Source organism: Monopterus albus, unplaced genomic scaffold (genome assembly GCF_001952655.1).
Source record: "Monopterus albus unplaced genomic scaffold, M_albus_1.0 scaffold95.1, whole genome shotgun sequence".
Lineage (NCBI taxonomy): Eukaryota > Metazoa > Chordata > Actinopteri > Synbranchiformes > Synbranchidae > Monopterus > Monopterus albus.
Window position 1 is genome coordinate 182,920 of NW_018127975.1, and position 21,525 is coordinate 204,444.

The window sequence follows — 21,525 nt, forward strand, 5'->3', positions numbered from 1 at the left end:
AGAGTTAAATGAGACCAATACTAGGTGAGAGAGAAATGGTATTTCAATTTTCGGTATGTTCTGCACATATAGTTAATTGACAATAAAAATCTTTGATCTGACAGCTGATACCTCACACATCTTTAAATATAAGGCTACAGCCAGTATTCAGATAGCTTAGCTTAGCTTAAAGACTGGAAAGAAATGGACACAACTAGCGTGGTTCTGTTCAAAGAAAGCAAAGTCCACCCACCAACACCTCTAAAGCTCACAAATTAACACATTGCAACTACTTTTTAAAATCTGTATAGAAGCTGAAGTGCAAAAATGACTCAGTTTGATTTTACACGCCTGCCCACAAGAAAGAAACATGTTTTACAGACAGTTTGAGTGTTGTCACACAACTCACTGGCTGTTATGATGGCCATACTGAAAATGTGGTAAAAGAAGTGCGCCCTGCACTTCCCAGTATAGATGTAGTAACTAGGTGACCTGTGGTGGCCGTAGTAATTATGACTCAAGCGCAGAGGAAATGACATGACAGTATATGGGGAGGTGATAGTGGTGCCAGTGGTGCAGTGGGTAGGGCAGTCATCTCCCAACCAGAAGGCTGAAGATTCGAATCTCGTTGCCGGCAGTCCACGTGTCGAAGTGTCTTTGGGCAAGACACTGAACCTCTCCGTTACCCCTGATGGTTAGAGCCACCAGTTGAGTTGGTGCTGCAGATGGCTGCCGTCGGCTCTGTACTAGAAAACAAATTGCTCATGTGTAAAATACCTGGCCAATAAAGGTGATTATCCTTATAAAAGGATAAAGTTTGTTAGAAGGATAAGGGTGGATAATATAATCACAAAACACTGGACTTCCCCACAGGCGAGGTATTCAATTCCAGTGTAATTTTTTCTAATCAATAGGTTGTTTTTGTTCCTAAACGTAACCACATTTGGTGTGTGTAAAGCTGGTAAAGTCCATATTTACTACTGTAACCTTGGCAGCAAAGGTTTATGGCATAATAAAAACTTATTGAACCTCCTAGTAGGTGGAGTAGGGACTTCCTGAATAATAACCATGGTCAGATAACAAGTGATAACAGGCCATTGAATGGCATGATGACATACAAAGGTGGTGGGTTATTTTTTTTATACACTTTAGTTTTTTGTGGTGAAACAGACTAGTTAATTAGTGAGTTTTAGAGGTGCTGGTAGGTGGATTTTTCTTTATCAGTCTTTGTGTTAAATAAACCAGTGGCTGAAGTCTTCCTTATGTTAAATGAAAAGATATGACAGTATTGACCATCTAATATAATTTTTAGCAAAACAAGTAATGTGTGTTTCAACTGTTGACCTATTAAAACTTCAAAAGTAATTGATGACAATCAAATGACATCATAGGGTACAGAGGCAAATTTGAAATCCAAGAAAATATACAAAAACTCCTTTAACCTATAATGAGGTGACCTGTGTGAGCCACAAGTCACCACTCACTGAGAAATTAAAGAATTTAAGCCTGCTTGTTTTATAAGCTGAGATGAGCTGATGAGGTGCGCTCCAGCCAGCCATTGTGAATCCATGATCTGACACAAAATCCATGTATTTCATAGGCGCAAAACTAATGCATGAATGAAGCACACTTGTACATGTCTTGATCAAACATTACAGCATTATTGACAGCAATACTTTGCTGTAATTTTGAAATTAAAAATAAAATTCAGCATTATTTATGTAGATGCTACTGAAAAGCAAGGAACAGTTCAGCATACAGCAGCTAAAATATATGAATAGCTCAAGAGTCTTTGTTCTTAATATTTCACCACAAACAGTAATTGAGTTAGTATACATAGTAATCACACACTAAAGGGCCTTCTTTAAATATACATAGTATTATTGCTTACATATATTAGGTACGTTATTAAGGCTACTGTATAATTATGGATTGAAATTAAGAAGGCATATTTGCTGAAAATTTTAAACCTAATTAGTTTTTGTTTCTGTGGAGGCAGTAGAGGAGGCAGCCTATGCTAGAAAAATTGTATAAATAATTAAAAGCCCAATTTCCTCAGTTCACCCTCCCTGATAATTGGTAATATACCTGTTTGAACCAGCGCCAAAACAAATAGGAAAAGATGCATGTCCATTACACAGACTGGGCAATGCCACTGAACATAATGGCACAAAAAGGACCAAAAGATGACAGATCAAATGACTCCTTACAGGAAAAGAATGACATCTTTATGTATTTTTTGTACTGCAAACAAATTTCATGAAAAGTTGAAAAACAATGGTGCATTTGACCATTTCTCAGAACTTTCTGACATTCCTATGTTATCTCTGACACTTATCACCTACCCCAAGTAATTTTGTTCCTACTCAAGACACATATTTCACAGGTCACAAGTGCATGTGTAAATGTCCTGACAACCTTCACCTGTTGTTTTTTCATTAATGGATGAGTAGATCTAAATAGAGTTGTTCAGATTAAAGCTTGGTCAAGTTATGATGGGAATTACACAAGGTCAACATAGGAACCAGTACATAGGTATACATTGTCATTCCCCAAATTGTGCAACCAGAGAGTGAAGGAACTACACACTTACACTTAATAAGAGACAGGTGATCAGGAACAGGGAAAAGGCTAACACATGTCATCCATGATTTTGGACAACAGTGGCGCTCTAAGGTACAGAGGACTAAAATACTGTATGTGTCACTGTTTTGGTCTTACCATGGCATTTGTTGATAATATGGTAGAAATAGCCTGACAAAACTATTTTCAAGGTAAACCTACAATTTTTTTTTCTGGAGATTTCAACCATATCTGGAAATTTCATCTTGAGAGGTTTGCTCAGTTGTTAGGGAGATGGCTCTGTTGACATGAGAGATCAGTAGCTGTTATGAGTTTATTCTTAACAGTTTAGACCTGTAATAAAAGATTGGACACAACAGAAACAAGCTGTGACCACAACAGGAACATATACTGTGACAGTGGAGTTTTTACATAAAAAAAACCGTGAGGCAACAATAACTACTTTGGACAGAACCAAGCCAGTTTTTACAATCTGATGTATAATGAATTTCTATACAGTTTGATATAGATAATCCAACTGACCATACACTCGATTTCCTTGATTGCTGTTAGGCTGCTTGGTTCCATTTGAATGCACTCTCAACACCGCCTTTGATTCCAGCTGTTTCCATGTTTAGTAATCTTAAATTAACTACAGGTTTTACTATCAAAGACAGACTTGTCCTGTAGAAGACAGGGCACTTATTTTATGGTGGTTACAGTTGCTCTCCCTAACCCAAATAGACAGTCAAGTTGCAGCAGGGCAGACCCACTTGGCATCAAATTGGTGCTATCCACTTTGATTGCCAAAGGCTTTGGCCATGCACATTGTTGTTTTCCTGTGCCTGACATTGCAAGCATGGAGCTAACCCTATGTAGCAGTCTCTTGAACTAAAAAGAAATAAAGCATCATTTTAAAATGATTCCACTCGCAGATCTTAGACTGTAAAGTAATAATAAACATCACCTACACCTCATAGTCATACATTAATTGTACAGTAATTACATTTCTTTAAAACCACACTTTTTTCTACCAGCAGGTGGGACTGAGCTCATTGTTTTGTTTTTCCGATTAAAGCAATGAACTGAAAGATGCTAAAATGTCACACATCGGAGGGAAACTGCACATTCAGCGTTCACAGTTAACATTACCCAGAGTCATTTGAAGTTGTAAACTTTATTGACTTGTCACTTGAAAGCACTGGAAAAAGCCTAGCATGTCAAAGTTCAATTTCAACTGTTTTGTCAAGCTACCCTTTACATGGTCAAGAATAAAAAAACTTTGCTTAAAAATTGAGAATATCAACAGGCTTTTCCTTTAAACAGTGCAGAACTTTGGCCTCCCCAACACAATGTGCTAGTTGTTAGGTCAGTGGGTTACCAGGGCCACAGGGAATAACTTCTACTTTAGGCTCTGAATCCATTGGATATCTGTTGGATATTTGCCCAAGACAGCAAGTACTTGTAATATTTACATGTGCCTTCATATGTAGAAAACAGAACACTTGTCTTCATTTTGCACAACGAATGCGGGTAGATCCACAGCCATTCTTCTTTGCCACCCACATCCAAACACACTTTGCATGTATAATATTTCTGTGTGGCTCAGAGTATGGCGTTCAGCATAACATTACATTTTATTGTGTCAGGTTACACAACTACAGATATCAATGGGCTTATCCACAAACACATGTCTGATGAACAAGAAGTGGCTCACACGCTTTGCATGATTACTTACAGTAATTGTGTTGTGTCCCCTCATCACATTCACCTTGTTGAATTAATATAGTAATTAAATGATTTTGTTAACAGTAGTAAATAAAGTAAAAACATAATCCACAGAGGTATTAAGTCATCTCATTCAACAGTGACCAAGGTGTGCAACATTCATTTTCCAGGCTTCATATTATTAATTCATGATGGAATGTGTGTGTATGTGGTTTTATTTAATTCAGTGTTTAAACATCACAGCTGTACTCCCAGTATTACCCTGTAATCTATATTAGTGCAACAAGACTGGCACTACAAAGGACCCTTGGGCACGTTGCTTACTAATTGCCCTGTTGTGATGCTATTTTCCTTCACATAATTCAGGCTCATTTGAGGTCCTGAATACAGTCCATCCACTGACAAATTAAGTTTTTTTTTCTGCAGTGACACTTCACATCAAAATGATATCTAATGACATAGGATTTTTTTATATTTAACTCATAAAATACACAGAGAAAGATAAACAAAACACAGGGTTACTAAAAACGCACACGTTTCATTTCATTGCTTTTAAAATACTGCTGTTAAGCTGATAGAATAAATCAATAGAATATCAGCACTATTTGACACTTTAATTATATTACATTTCCTCCACAACCCTTTTACATGATTTCTTATCTTATTTAATCTTAGAGTTTTAACTCATTTTTAAATGCTGCTTCTTTCTTTCTTTTTTTTTTTTTTTTTTTTTTTTACCAAAATTTGTTGGTATCTTGATGCATCTATTTTTGTTTTATTGCCCATAAATCTCTATTTTATCAGCATAGAGAATCTTAAATCCCACATGAGTTGGGTTGGTTGGATAAAGCATGTTTATTTCCCACCAGAGCTGTTATTAATCTTCGTGGCACAGATTTCTCGGTGATCTTTGGTGTCATGCTGTTGTGAAAATTTGTTTTCAGTTGGCTCTTCTGCCACACACAGCTGTGTTTTTTGAAAGTGATGCCCCGGCAGTAAATGAGCCTGGAAAATTCTCATGTTCTGATGATTGAACGCTGGCCACACTGTGATAATCTGATGTGCACATTATTCTTGGCCAGAAAATGGCAGGACCTGTTGAAAACACTTAGAGTAAAGCAACTTTTTAAGGTATTTTGTAAGGAGTTTTCAGATGTGTTAAGGCCATTTGATAAATGATAAAGCTTTAACCTTGCTGTGGATGAAGCTGCCTGGGGAAAGCATGTTTTCAAAGAAAGATTCAAGCTACAGCACTTTAACAAGGACTTTTTCATTTCTGGATTTATGGGAATCAGTGTTGCATTGCCAGTGCACCACCCTGTCACGCTCCTGCCCCTCTTACTTCCTGTCATGCTTTTATTTTCACATGACTTCCTGTTTTGTTTCACCTCAGTTTTGGCCCTTTTATTTAATCATCATTAGTTCACCTGCTCCTTATTGTTTGCACCTGTTTTTTACTTCTATTTAGGCAGCGTCCTCCCACCAGGACGCTGCCAGATTGTTCTAGACCCCAGCTCTGACTCTCCAGCATTTATACCTTGCCTGACTCTCTGTTTCTGACCTTGGATTACCGTTTTTTGACCACCGTGTTTTGTCTATGCCCTCCCAGATTCTGTTCGCCTGCACTGTACCGACCTTCTGATTTTGTCCCCCTTGACCTCGAGTTTGGATCCCCTGGCTATACCTGTTAACCGGCGCCGACCCTGGACTGTCTTATCGACCTGATTGATATCCTGGACTTTGTGTTAGTTGTTTTGCTTACAACAAGTAAAGAACTTGTCGCTACCTCGGTTCGTCTGGTTTTCTAATTGAGTTCACCACAACCTCTGTTTGGCATCTGTACACGCCAAACCTGACACATCCATAATAATGGATGCTTCGCTGTACTGTAAAGCTGCAACTTTGGTTTACAACATCCCGACACTGTCCAACAGGTTGTTTTACAGAGGAATATAATAACTTTCCCAAAAGAGGGCCATATTAGAGGCAGAACTGCAATGATTGTTGCATAAACTAAAATTCTACCATTCAAACAGCTCTAAATAATTTGCCAGTCTTGTGGAAAGCCATTGTCATTCCATATGCTCATATTGCTGTTCTGTGTGCATTGCAGTTATTCTTGTAGTCTATTTTGTCATTTAGTTGAGATATTCATAGGAGACTCCTATTACAGCTTAAACAAGGGAAAGCAAGCTACCCTCCTACCCCTTTATAGCTGCATGGAAACCAGAGTGCAGCACAGCACACTATGTGTATCTGAATGAGCACATCAGTTCATTTACATTTTTGCTTCACATCACAGTGATTTATAAAGTGTTTTAATGTGAGCTCCAATCTATTAAGTTTCAGTCTTAACAGAGATTAATTTCAGCATGTTGTGTATCATGTTTCCTTGCTGCAGCCTCAGCCTTTTCCCTCAGCTCTGTATTTGTACATGCTGAGGACATCAAAGCTGCTGCCACCCTCAGGGTGCCACTGCACGTTTACTTTGGCTGTGTGCTGATTTGAGTGTGTTTGCTGGTGTGGTGTTGTGTTTGTGTGATAGTGGAAGTTAGGTTAGGGGAAACATGAATTGCAATAAGGTGTTTTTTGCGGAATGTTTGTGGGCTCACAGTGCATTAATGACAATCCACTTACACTTAAAATTAGTTTGCTGCTATAAGATTAATCTCAGTTTGTATATTTCGTGACATGACAGCAGACCGTGCCAATTACTGGCAACAGCTTTAGCAATACAGGCACTGTGCTGGATTGCGGATCAGCTGCGTCCGTCGTTAAGTGCCTACATTAAGCTAGCATGCTTATATTTGGGCCCATGTTCAATTTGTGCATGAAAGCAACAAAATGGAAGCGCAAAGAAAGTAAAAAAATCTCAGATCTTAAATGTTTTTTCCAATGCCTGAGCAGGAAAAGTGGATGCATTGATAAAAGCAAAATGCATCAAAGGGCAATGAAAACAGACAAATAAATCATCACTGGCAGTACATGACGCATGTGACATGTCTGCCCACTGAAGTATTTGCTTTACTAAAGAGAAGAGAAATAGTGGATGACAATAAGGAAAATGTAACATCCCTCCAATTTATACATAAAACAAAGAAAAAGCATATTGCTATTGTTTTTTTTATTGTCACTGTGTGTGGTTTGACTGACACCCTTTAATTATGTCCTCTTGTTGCACCCTCTTCTTCTGTGCCTTCTTTTTCTGAAAATTTGTGTCACCACCAGGTCCTAATCTTCATTTAATGGTATATACTGAATGGAACCATCATTTTCTTTGGCAGATTTTCTCAAAATTCTGTTAAAATTCGCACAACATTTTTATAGAAATTTAGCTAATGAGAAATAAACACTGATCAGCCATAACATTATGTACACAGGAGTCAATGCAGCAGTTGGTTGGCGCTCGTGTCACTCTGCAGCACACTGCGCATCTTCTGTGAATCCGTTTACTTCCACAGTTCTACTGTCAGGAAGAGCACAGATGTGGCGACCAGTCAAACATTTGGTGAAAAACTTATGTAAAAGGAGTGAAAATTATGGTTGTGAGTAAGTTAGATTTTTTTTTGACACATTCCACTGTTTTACTCTAGGTGTGATATCAGCTGCTGAATGTTTCTCCTCGTAGAGGCCAGTGTACAGTATTTCTTATTTTCAACCATTTTAACAAAGATTCAAACAATACACAATAGGTCAACCTCATCATCAGTGAGCAGCGGGCATCCATGACCCTGTCTCTGGTTCACCATATGTCCTTCCTTAGACACTGTTGGTAGGTACTAACCATTGCAGACCGGGAACACCCTACAAGACCTGCAGTCTGGGAGATGCTCTGACCCAGTTGTCAGCCATCACAATCTGGCCCTTGTCAAAGTCACTCAGATCCTTAGGATTGCCTGTTCAAGAAAAGAATGTTCACTTGCTGCCTAATGTAGCCCACACACTGACAGGTGCCATTATAATGAGATAATCAGTGTTATTCACCTCATTTGTAAGTGGTTATAATGTCATGGCTGATTGGTGTGCCGTGCTTTTAGGCTAAATGAAATAATGAAAAAACATGATAGTTAGTCCTGTTTGCTTGTTGAGCTGCATGTCACCCATGCAGTTTTTGTGTATGATGTGGCTACTCTTGATAAGACATCAGCAATCAATACATTTTTAAATCAAATTGAGTCGTAACCCACAGCTTGTCTGCAAGACAGTCAGTACAATACTGTACCTTTCCTCATCCTTCCATTAACCCTAACCCACTTATTGTTTTTACACAATGCCAAGAATACTGTGGGTTTTAAATTATCATCTTAAAGACCAGCAGGGAAGTGCACCATATGCAAAGAGAGACAGGAGCTTGAAAAGTGCATGAGTAGATTTTGCAGATGAAAGGGAAGCAAACAAATCTAGTGATACTTCTTATGCCACTTCAGGCTTGTCACTGCAGGCATGTCAACACTTGCAAGTTAAGTGTTTTGTTTGTGAACAAACATTGTTTAGAAACCACCTGCTTTCTCCAGAAACTCATATGACTTCGCTTCACAGGTTTTGCATGCTCTTTTCAACACTGTCAGTTGGTCAGTAAGTCACATTCATTCTCCTCAGCTGGTGCCTCTGTGGTCTCGCACAAATACACACAGGAAACAAAACAGAAATCCATTAAATACTTGATTGAGCCATGAATATAGCAGGCACCTCTGCAGCTTTGAAACGTCCCTGTGGACTCATAAAGCCAGTGACCCAGATGGCTACTGGGCTGTGGTCAGCATGCAGCTATTTTCTGTGAATGTCAACGGTGGTGTGCACCTCCCAGTATATTCGTACAGAGACAGACTTTAGATGTGTTGTTTGTAGTGTGTAAATATGTGCTGAGCGCACCTACACGGATACTGTATGACCCTAGTCCAGGTCCAGAGGGAGAGAGAAGCATTACTGAAGCCAAGCGTGCAGAGAGTAGATTGAGTTGTGCACAAGAACAACCTCTGCATGTAGAATGAGTTCCAGGCAGGAGGCAGAGAGGAGAGGAGGAGGAAGCACTAGCGCAAGTGCAGCAGGCTTCTCAGCACCGCTATGTTAACACCACACCAGGTTTTGTGCGCGTGTGTGCATGTGCGTGAGTGTTATCTGGTAGATGGTAAATCATGATTGGTGTGTGCACGAGGGAGGATGGGGCTGCGAGGCACTGATTGGCTGTGCCTCCTCATAAGGTGTGGCCAGAATATGAATGACTGCTCCTGCGTTCTGCGATGCCAGATTTTGGGGACAGTTACCAAGGAGGGATGGGGTGTTTGAGACTGTGCATGCTGAGGAGAGAGCATCAGAGCTTGTGAGAGAAGGGACTAAAGAAACAGGGAGGGGGGAGCAGAGAAAGAAAAAAGAACAAGAGCTTGTGAAGAGAAAAAGGGAGGCAGCTTCAGGCAGCAAAGCTGGACTACTGCTCAGACACTGCAGTCTTTCTTTTGCTTCTCTGAGGAAACTGTCTTTCTCTTCTCCCAGCCTGTCTCTCCTTCTTCTTCCCTCGCTGCTTGGCCATGACCCCAGTGGACACCTTGATCTCTTTGCCCACCTAGAGAAGAGGCAAGAAGCGTTGTAGCGGAGGAGGGAGAGACGAGAAGAGGGGACACCGAACACTTTGCCTCACTGATGAGAGTCTGGAAATTGATTAACTGCCGTCAGCACAGAGGGGGGAGTGCAGAGAGAGGCTCAGAGTGAGGTGCAGAAAGAGAAAAAGACGGAGGTGAAGAGGGTGAATTGCTAGATGTGTGAAGAATAAGCCGTGGAGACAGGCAGAATAATCCCCAGACACTTCAGAGACAGAAGGGACAAGTTAGGGTAGAGGTAAAAGAAGCCAGGAGGTAACAGTGCAAAGCAACAATTCAACAAGGATACTAATTCATAAAGCCAAAGAATGGTTCGCTCACACACATTATTCATCCTGTTCATGCATCTTTCCAATCTTCCTATCAGATTCATAACACCATCTTTCACTCTCTTTTCCTTGTCTTGTTTTGACCATTCTTTTTTGCATGTCAGCAAAAGCACAGCGACAGCCACATGCTGAACACTTGGACTTGAGCGTAGCATTTCATTCTCAGTGGATGTGTGATCTAAAAGAAGTTCAGTAGCTGAAGCAGGGGTGCTGTTTTCTTCTGGTCGAGAGCACTCGTTCAGGAATTTCACATGAGACCAGGTAGGATGTTTCTGCATCATTTTGCCAACCCAAAGCAGCTGGAAAGGTCGAGTCAAAGCCCTTCAGTCGTTTGCCTGATTGAATTGTTATGAGATGAAACTGCAAACCAGCTTATTTCTCAGAGCCTGACACCTTTGTTGAGGGATTACAGAGAGGGGGAACAGGGATGTGTAGCTGTGTATGTGTATGTTAGGATTATGGCCTAAGTGCACAGAATTATACAGGTGTTGCAGCAGGATTATACAAAGTCTCATGCAGAATATAGTGGCACAGGGATTAAAGAAAGGAACTCAAGTCAAGTGAATGGCAGCCCATTATCTGCCACGGATTAACTCAGATTAAGTGTGATCACACTTGGGATGTAATTAAATTCCAGGATTTGATAGGGGTCATAATTATTTTGAGGTAAAGATAGGCTGTGTCACTGTGTTAATTTCTCAGCCCTCAGTGGAGTAACCTCTGTCCCTCACCGTGAACTTTGCTCTAACCTGAAGTACACAGACTATTAAAGACTCCTGAAGTTCATTCAGCCTCCATAATGAGACGCTCAAGCACTGACGAGACTCCGTACCGGCGTAGTCCATCTTTGGACAGCAAACCCGACACGCCGCCGTTCACTTCTGGGTTTCACCGCTTCAGTGGGGAGTTTGAGTATAAGCGGCCACCGTTTGCGTTTGGCTTCCACACAACAAAGGGGCCACAAACATCCAAGGGGCGCTATGCCCAGGGGAAGAAATATGTGGTGTTTTACCTGGACCTGTCCTTCATATTCCTTCTAGAACTGCGGCGTTGCAGGATGGCTGAGGGTTGCATGATGGCCCTGCGATATGGAATGGTCTTCTTCAATCTACTTTTCTGGGTGAGTCATAAAATTTTCTGTCTCTGGGTGCCTGTTAGTTTTGGTGGTTTGCTTTGCAGAAAGTGGTGGTTTGCTTATTGATTTTTACATTTTGTTTCTGTGTTACTGATTTTTTTTTTAGCTTTATTATGTGTGTCTGTGCAACCAGAGTGATGTGAGCAGAGTGAGGAGAGGGGAGTGTGAGAAAGAGACAGCTCATGCAATTAGATCATGTGTGTAAAGACATGCTGTGTGGGTGAGTCAAGCTTTTTCTGCTCCTTATACAGCACATTAAGAGTAGGTGCCCCCTGCATTGTTTGCTGTGTTAAGCTATGGCGTATTTACAGCTGTGTGTGTACACTAATTAATCACAGTGTTGATACTTTGCTGTAATTCTTCACCTACCTCTACTTCACCCTCATCCCAACACAACATCTTCGCAGCCCATCAAAGCATCTGCTGTCAGTCTGCACTATCTGGCTGATCATATCTGATTTCTATGGGGACTGTTGAGCTTCACTGTCTATCTGCCTCTCTCAATCCCCCTCCAATGGCCCCACAACAGACTTTCATTTGCACTGTGAAGTCTGTCATGTTCCCTGACAGTGCTTCACATTTAAAGATTTTGATCTCATTTTTTTTCGCCACAGGCTCCCTTTGTGCAATCGCTGCAACTTGTCACAGACATTTCAAGGGGTATTGACCTCTGTGGTTACCTTTATGGGATTACTTTGATTTGTCTTACATCTGTTCTTACTGGTAATGGAATGACAGGCGGCCTTGAAAACTGAAATGCAATCCAGTTGCTAAGATGCAGCCTCCCTTGAGGAATGAGTGACCTCTTTACCTCCACATCTTGTGTCATGTATAAACCGCTGTCAGAGAGGGGTCACAGCATTATTAGCTATGTTATTAGCACATCATGTATGTGTGTGTGTGTAGCCTCTGGGGATAAATAATGACCACTTGACCGCAACGAGCTATATCATCTATCATGTTACAGTCCTCCAGGTAAGAACAAAGGAGCGTGTTCCAATTTAAAGCCTGTTTCTGAAATAATGCAGCTGCTGATGGCTAATAGCAGATGGGATGGTGGCTCTCAAGCATGACAGTCAACACAGACCCTGTCAAAATGTGTTTGATTTCACCTTTACTTGCATTCTCAGAGGGACAAAGCAAATGAGAGTTTACATCCTGCATGGAAAGGAAAAGTGCAGACAACAGTTCTTAGTTATAGAAATCATTTGCCAACTGTTGACAAGCTTTCACATAATTTACCTGCCCAAAAACTTAGACGTGCCTTTAAAGTAATGAGAAGTGCACTTTAGGTAAGATTCTGTGCAGTGATTTTAATGTAAAACAGCACCATGCAGTGTGACACATGGGTTTTATTACTGGACTCACTATGAGCTGTTTTTCAGGAACAGAGGAAGAAGAAGAAGAGAGTCAGGACATGAGTTTATCACAACTTGAGTTCAATCAGGAAAGACATTAATATGTGTATAGGGACTTTATTATAGACTTTTGGCACAGAACAGAGATGTGTAGGGATGGAGCCTTATGAACAGCAGTCACATCCAGGACTTTGAATATTAAACAGAACCTTGACACTGGTGGCAGAGGGGCAAAGCTGCAAGGTGACACTGACTGCAATGAAAGCAGAGACACAGCATAGGTTACGTGATTTAAATATCCTTCAGGTATGCCTAGCTGAAAGAAATTGCCATGCACCCAACCCTCTGAAATGACTGGGCAGCGTAGAGAGGTGAAGCCTTTGAGTGATGATGAAATGAAGCTGGTTGACAGTTTTCCTCCAGCTCAAACCAAAAGCTTCATTAGTGTTGTAGTTAGGCAGAAACAGGCTTTTTACCAAATGGTTTACACTGACATACTTCTCAGACGTGACTCTGACTTGATCGAAACATTTTTAAATTGATCTAGAACTGTTTAAGAGGGCATCCCTAAAGACAACCACCCAGCCTGAGACTCATCACTTCTGCACAGAGTATGCCAAATTGTTCTGGTGAGGAAATTGCTTCATGATGTACTATTATTGCTGATTTCCCAGAATCAGAAGGTGGAATGGTTTGTGCTGATTTTAGTAATGACACAGTCATTTCACTAATTTATTGCCATTGGAATGCAAGTGTGGGCTATGTACACACAGCAGCAGCAGCAGCAGCTGTCATCTATACTTTCGTACGTACTCGTTATACTGCTGCATCAAGCAACTGAGGTGTGAATTTTGGAATGTAGACAAAATACAAAGTGTATGTATGTCTATCATCCAGCCAGTTGAGTTTGTATTATGCAAAAACAACTCAAGTAGTCAATAAGTTAGCTTCAAATGGCCAAATCCTGCTGCTCAAAAGTTTGGGGTTGCAGTGGATAACATATAAAAAAAAAGATCTCAGATAGGAAATAGCCCCAGCAGGAGTACAGGTCTGACTGTTTAACTGGCACATGATCTCTGTGAACTGATAAAAATAAAATAAAACACAACATAGCAAGTGATTGGCATCAAAGATATCAAATACATTAGTAAGAGCTCAACAGTTATCACTTTAACAGAGTATTTTTTATAACATATGAAAGGTACCAACCACAGCAAGAGAGCAAAAATAATCAGTTTTTCTGCCGAGCGCAGTGAATGTACAGGAATTTGTCCTGCTGTAGAGAAACGTGTTAATAGAATGTCAATTTACTGACAGTCTACTGAACACTGTCCGAGTTGAATATAAATTATCCTGGATTTAGATTTTGAAAATGTTACAAATAATGCAACAAACACAAAGATCATTAAAATGAGCAGTATATTTCTCTAATTCTCACAGAGCAAAATATATGAATATCTATGCCCATAAGTATCACATGTTCAAATGTTTGTTGTCCAGGTAGACTGTGTGACTCCACATGCTGTGGGGTGTCACACATGACAGAGGAAGACTATACTTGGTATTCTGCAGTACACCGACCCCTATCACATAACATCCATTTTCTACATGACATGTTGCATGTCTGTCCATCCTCTGTTGCCTCTTTTTTCCCTGTTTTTGTGAGTTCTCCTGTCTAAATCAAGGGTCTAAGGGTTTTCAGCCAGCAGTCAGGGTCAAACTGTGGTGGTTGGTGAGTGAGGTTGCTATGACTGAGGCAGTGACGTGCGGTGAGGTTGACAGCTGGTGAGGCACTGACTCTTTTACAGTCAGATTTACAAATACAAATTGTCTGTTAACAGACAATGCGTTATGTTTTATATCTCATATCAGTATTCTTCACACAAACGTGACCCATATTTAATTTGAGGTTAAAATTTATTCCAGTTGAGCTTATTTCTAACTAGAAATAATAAAAGTTTATGGTCTTACCTTTACTTGTACATGAAATCCATTTGTCAGCTGGTATGTATTACAAACCCTTTTACCGTTCGAATCCAATATTAAAACAAATGTTTTCAATAAAGAAGATCCTTCTGGACAAAAATGTCCAGACTGTCAAAAATGTTTTGATTGAAAGTCCAGATTTGCGAATTTTCTCAGCTTGGAAATGTAATCTTCCATTTTGATAAGGCGGATTGTAAAGGAAATATAAACAAGCACGAAGAAGATTGTAGGTAGCACAAGAATCTGTGGGCTCACTAGCGCCCTCTGCCTTGAGGCAGGCGTACTGTTTGCCTCACCGAGTAACTTTTTTACTGGGTTTTATGGTTAATCTGCAGCCTCTATTTGCATCGCAGTTTGTGAGGATTACGCGATCCACCGAGAGGCACAGCAAAGTGCTGCCTCATCGCGCATCTCCTCCATGTATTTTAACGGGACATACGGAAATTCTGCTATTCTTTATTGAAAAAAAAATTCCTTCTACATTGGATTCTAACGGCAAAAGGGCCTACAACACACACCAGCCGACAAATATTAACATTTATTATATTTTATGGTTAACTTTTTTTCTCTTTTCAAGATTGACAGGGGAGGCTCTGCCTCACCTGCCTCCCCTGACCGCACGTCACTGGACTGAGGTCAGGAGCCAGTGCGAATAACTATGTACTGTAGCAAGCTGCTCCAGATCCTGTTAAACTCTGCAAATGTACAGATTTACTGAAGGAGGGCAACAGGAATCTAAATGAAAACTTTAAAACTGTTTTACTGAGAAACTTGACCACATCTGTGTTGGGCTTTAAATGCTTTCTCATGAAACCTTTGATGTTATGTACTTGTAGTAAATGTGCCGTGCTCATGTCACATTCTTATTCGAGTCTTGTTCCACTGTTTTTCTCTTCGGTTTTTAGTGATTTTAGTTTAGTTTTGTTGTCTGATTTTATGTCTTTAAGCATCCGTGTTACGTATGGTCGTGCAGACACTAATCTCATCTGTTTGTGTTAAATGGAGTCCTTGCAGTGTCGACAGCTCAGACAGTGTTTCTGCAACAGGGAAACAAAGACAACACTAAATGATTTGGCTAATTATGCATCAGAGTCCCACTGAGTAAGTTATACATACTGCAGTGTGTTTGTGCTACAAATAAAGTGACACATTTGTACCAGGAGCTGTTTTTTTGCCTGTTTTTAAATATACAAAACAAAACCCAGTAAATTCCTTAAGTGTTTGTGATTTGGAAAAATTTAATAAATGACAATACAGATCTTTAGAAAGCAATACATGCATATACACCATGGGCTACATTATGCTATATTAGTAGTGGTAGATTCAGCAGTGTTATTACAGCTATTATTAGGCTTATAAATGTTTCTGGAGTCTTTCTCTTTCTGAATAAAACTGGGGAACAAAGGCATATACTTACTCTGAATTACAATTTCATGCTTTCATGTCATTAAAAAGTGCATCAACTTGCAGATTGTCATGGAAACAAGTCTTTTTCAAAGTGCTGCATGAAAAGAAATCACAAGGTCTGAGTTTGTAGATGTGCGCGTTTGTGTGTGCTCACATACTGTGTGTCATGTCTGGTGCAAGTAAAGTCAACAGCAGCTACCACATCTCATTCAAATAGGAATTCAATGACTCTTCACTTACTCTGGGGTAGAGTCAGCCGCTCTCTTGTTAATGCCCATTACTGTAAGTGTGTGAAATAAGTTCAGGACCCTAAGCTTGAACATTATTGTCAGTGTTGCTGAGAGTAGCCTGGGTACCACTTCTTCCCAAAGTGTCAAACATAAATATATTGAGATGGAGAGATGGATTTCTGTGGTCCAGGGCAAATGCTGATTATCTCCTACATGTAGCAGCAAACACTCAAAAATATGTGGCAATGTACAACACTAATCGTTTTCAATGCAAACCACTACAGAACTACAAAATACCAAAATAAGACATCACAGATTCTATTCAACTCAGTCTCACAGCAAAATGTAAAATAGTTACGCTTCCAAAACTGTGACATTGCAGCATTTTCTGGACTGAAAATTGTGACATGGCAACGTCTTTCTGGCATTGAAAACGAAAGAACGTGGTTACGTTTAGGTACAATTACTGCATGGTTAAGGTTAGGGGAAAACCCTGGGTTTGGTTAAAACACTCAGATGAAAAAAAACCCACTCAAATGAAAAGTACAATGTTGCACAACATTGGACATGGGACACAATTTCTGGTTAGCCTGTGTGAAAGTTGACTGTTTGTTGGACCCGTCCATCCACACCAACCATCACCCTTCCTATAGTGATTCTAACTTTATATTATTCCAAACCATTTGAATTCAGTGGACACTAAATATGACCTTCCTGATCTACGCTCCAGTCCAGTGAGTAGTGATAATGCACTATTTTGTTGTTTGCCAACTGCCATTGAACAACATGAAAACATGAAAAAGGACACTTGGCTGCAATACAAAAAATGTTGAATGACACAATTTAACAGCCATTAATGCGCCATTACAACGTGTTACACTGTGGACCAAAATAACCATTGTACATTTTCATGAGACTGAGCTGCTCTTTTTAATTAATCTTGCTAACCTAAATGTGGCTTTTCCAAACCCCTGGGGGAGGAAGGCATGAACCCTGGGGTGAGACTGGGACAGAGAAGACACAGAGAGAGAGCAGGCAGAAGCAAGAGACTGAAGATGTGTCCTCTGAAGTTGTGTTTACTTGTCATTGTAATGAAGGTCAGAGCCCCGCGGAAGAGCCAAAGATTGTGAATGGGTTGCACCTGTCTCCACTGATTCAATGATCAATAGAAATAGCTTTTCTCCTGATCTGAGATGTGCCACCCCCACCCTAACCAGACCCTGATGCCACACAGTCCATTGATTTGCAGCAGGACCAGGGGGGGACGCGCACAGAATCATTGGTCCAGATAATAGGCCTGCAGTTTGCATTTGCTGAGTTTGGCATGTTTGTGCACAAACTTCACAAGCAGCAAAGTCACATCCACATTTGACTGTAATTGAGAAAAAAGCAGGGCCGCTGAGGATGTTATTTTTAGCAATGAAGTTTTGTGTCAGAAGTGCAGTAGTGCAGGTAGTGCTGGGCTATGCAGCTAGTATTGAATAAGATCAAATATTCACAATTATCCTCAATACACCAAAGCTTATTTCCTGACAGATTTTGTTGAAAATATCTTTAAGCTCTCCGGGACTTTAACTGACTCAGAAAGAGGCTTAGGTGGTGCCTCAGTGATGCTGCCCTGCCTTTATCATCACCACCAGTTTAGTACTCAAAGTGCTTTGATTCCAGTTTTCAGCTTTTATGGACACCAGATTTTGGCATTGCCATAACAATGACCTACCTAAAGTATTGTTTTTAAAATCCAATTTTCTTCATGCTTCCATGGTTATGAAAAAGCAACAACCATATAGATTTGTCACTATGAAGTCATGACATTATTGTGCTCACCATGTGATCTGTGCACACTGTCATGTTCTAATGTTATGAAAGGATTTATTTATTTTTGGGGCTAGTAGATTTTTATTCTGAATCAACACAAGGCTGTGATAAATTAGGCACATTTGTATGTTGACCTATGTAAGTTTAATAGTACTAGAAAATATGTTCTTCAACTGATGTATTGCACTTCAGTGTGTAATATCAGAACATGGGCTGCTGTTGTGCTTTTTCTCTATATCCTTGTGATGTGTAAAAAAAAAAAAAACTGAACAAAAGTAGGTCAATAAAAAATGCTTTTGTTTCATCTTTTGATACAGCTAGATGCGATACAGGCTTTTATTCAGGGACTTTTAAAGTTGTTTAAACAGTTCACACAAGTGTATCCCGGAAAGCGTCTCAATAGCAAAAACGATTAACAAACTATTAAAACATCACCTGTTAGAAAACTTTAAATTTTGTGTTACAGTAGGACAGTGGTCATGTAACCAGGCTCCAGACCGCTCTGACTCACCACCCACATCTCAGATTTGTTAAGTGCTCATTAAAATCAGTTTTTGCCAGTTAGAGAAATAATCGACCAGGGTTTAGTAGGTGGAATTAATAATACAGTGTATGGAATTTACCCCTCTTAAATCAGCATATGTTTCTATTCGATGTGAAGTTAGCTGCTACTAGAACCCATTACTGCAGCTTCCCTGTCAAGTGAAAATGACACATAACTGGAAAGGATCAGAGGTGGAAGAAATACTCAGACCGTTTACTTTAGTAAAATAATACCAATACCACGGTGTAACAATACTGTGTTACAAGGAAAGGTTCTGCATTCAAAGTGTTAAGTATAAATACAAAAATATTCTCATTAAAATAAACATATCAAAAGTAAAAGCACTCATTATGCATAGATTATGGATAAAATAAAAACTTTAAAGTTACAGCTTGTAAAAATGGAGCTAATTTTATCTACCATATATACTGTTTTGAAGATCTTATGTGTTCAATCTCATAATTGAAAATATTTGATATACCTCTGGGAATCTTGTGATTTTTCCACCCAGGATCAATAAAATTTTATGATCATACTGGGAGGAGGCGACAGTGGTGCGGTGGTAGAGCAGTGCCTCCAGTCCACATGTCGAAGTGCAAATCGTACAAATCATATGAGCTCTTTCAGCAAGATAGCAAATAAATGCTTTTCCCAAACACTCAACTATTCCTGTAAATGTAAACAGCTCCACAAATTTTTTTATGTTTACAACTTCTGTATTCTGCAAAACCATAATACTGCCACTCTTCACGAAATGTGCTCCAGTAAACATGTTTGTTTATTGACTCGGTCACACATCCACCACAGTTTACTCGTGGAAAAAGAGCTCTCACCTCTCTCCACCAGTTTTTCAGATTAGCCTGGGGACTGACTGGAAGTTGTTAGTAAGAGATGCGCTCACTATTTTGTCAGTATTCAGACAGTGAATAATTTCCTCCACTGCGTCAGTCTGGCACGACTGCAGTGAGGCTGCTCTCCATACATAGATGACTTTGCCTTCTTGTTCTTGTGGCAGCAGAGGACATAAACACTTTCTAAACATATATAATGCTGCATTTATTAAGAGAAAAGCTGATGCACCAGCCAATAATTTTGACAGCGCTTTCTTTCTGTCCTTCAAAAGGTCTCTACAAGTGTGCTAGAAATTAACAGAGAGTAATGAGTGATCAAAGTTGACAGATCTGAGTCACGACCAACGTAAAATATTCATAAAGGACACTTGAGTACTGGATGCGTCAAAGCAAATATGGAGCTCAATGTAAAAACAGCATGTAACTGAACTGTAAAGATGGGTTGCTTTTCTTTCTTTAGACCACTATGAAAGAAACAACATGGCACAGGCGAGACTTGGTACAGTATATGAGCCTCAGCCCACATGGGGGTGTTTGGGAATACACAAGAGTTATATAATCATCCATTTAAGTGAGATTTACTCAGGATGAAGTGGTTAATCGTCAGTGTAATCCCACCAATTCTACTTTGTTTTAAGGACCTGATCATGTGTAGCCGCTTGAGGCAGTAATGAAAAGTAGAAGGGGTTGCATTGAAAAGCCAGCTTGGAAACCAAGACTGAGCAGAAAATGATGTGTAAGACAATGATCTACAGTATCTCAGACATGCATATGCAGAGATTATCTGTGTTACTATACATCTGTAGCCTGATAGCCCTCGCATGTGCAAGAGACGTCTGTCTCACTGCAGATGGAGACCAGATGGAGGCAGTGAGGACTAAGACCAACCAACTCTGCTGACTTGGGCTCAATACAGCTAACTGACAGCATGGTGTCATGACAGGAGCTTTGGTATAGGGTGCAGTGGGAGCCCTGAGTGCAATGCATAAACAGCTACTGTAAGTGGCAGCCTGCTGTGGCTGAGCTGGGGGTTGAAAAATGTTAGAGACCTGGAATCCTTTTTTTTTTTGGAAGAACAGTCAAAAAGAAGCTGCTTTTACAATTTTGTTCTTGTGTGATTATATTTAAGGATGTGTTATATTGCCAATGAGACATTTTCAGGAATAATCAGAGAAGACGTCGATAGGGGGTGGAGTAACAAGCAATTTATTCTCAAGAACAAGCAGTGGTGTACAAGTAATGTCAATCAGAGGAGCGACAGTTTCTTTCTGATATGTGGTTCCGATGTTCCCACGCACTTTGTAGTTTCTCTCTCTCTCCTTGCGCAAGTTCCTTTCTATTGATATTCTTTTTCCTCCGCACAGGCTCTATTATCTCTGTGGTTGTAAGGCTTATTCAGTGCAAATTAGGGCAATGCAAGCTAAACTTTCATATAGTACATTTCATGTCTGACGAAAACACAGTTCACTTCATATTGGTTGAAGAAGAATGAAAGAAGAAAATGAACATCAGAATCTACACACCACACAAACTGTATATTTCATATGCACCTAATCCAGTAATTCACTGGAGTTTTATCAAAGGTCTATTGAGTGAAATATTGAATTTTCAACAGCTGCACCATTCAATCAAATGGAAAAAAAATGTCTTCGGGACATGTTTATACACATTTCACAAAATCAGCCTTGTATTCAATATATTTAAAAACAGTGTCTGACCAAAGCTTGGCTGAGTAAAACTATTTGACTGGTTGAGTCAGTGATTCATTAACTTGAAAAGTGGTTTTGCAGTATTGGAAAAACTTTAAAATGCATAATAAAATCATACATCTGAAAAACAATAAACGGACACCCACCATAAACAGGATACAATTCCTCACTGCACTGTCTGGTAGTGTTTATGAAAGTACAAGAAGTCATTTTGAGATAATGTTAGTATTGGTGCAAAGATTTAACACAGCATTACAAGCTTTAAAGTTGTTACATTGCAAAATATTGATACAGA

At 39.8% G+C, this 21,525-nt stretch overlaps 1 protein-coding gene across 4 annotated transcripts in view; it reads left to right on the plus strand.

Annotated features, from left to right (window-relative positions):
- The window catches only part of tspan4a (tetraspanin 4a), a 120,247-nt gene that overhangs the window by 16,588 nt on the left and 82,134 nt on the right, over window positions 1-21,525 (plus strand). For 2 of the 4 annotated variants that reach the window (XM_020608806.1, XM_020608807.1), the window contains exon 2: window positions 11,233-11,312. In XM_020608806.1, the coding sequence (XP_020464462.1) occupies window positions 11,250-11,312 (63 nt within the window). In that variant the 5' untranslated portion in view covers window positions 11,233-11,249. Of the gene's footprint in view, window positions 1-9,538; window positions 11,313-21,525 lie in introns of those variants that run through there. The other 2 variants (XM_020608805.1, XM_020608804.1) reach the window with 2 other exon arrangements.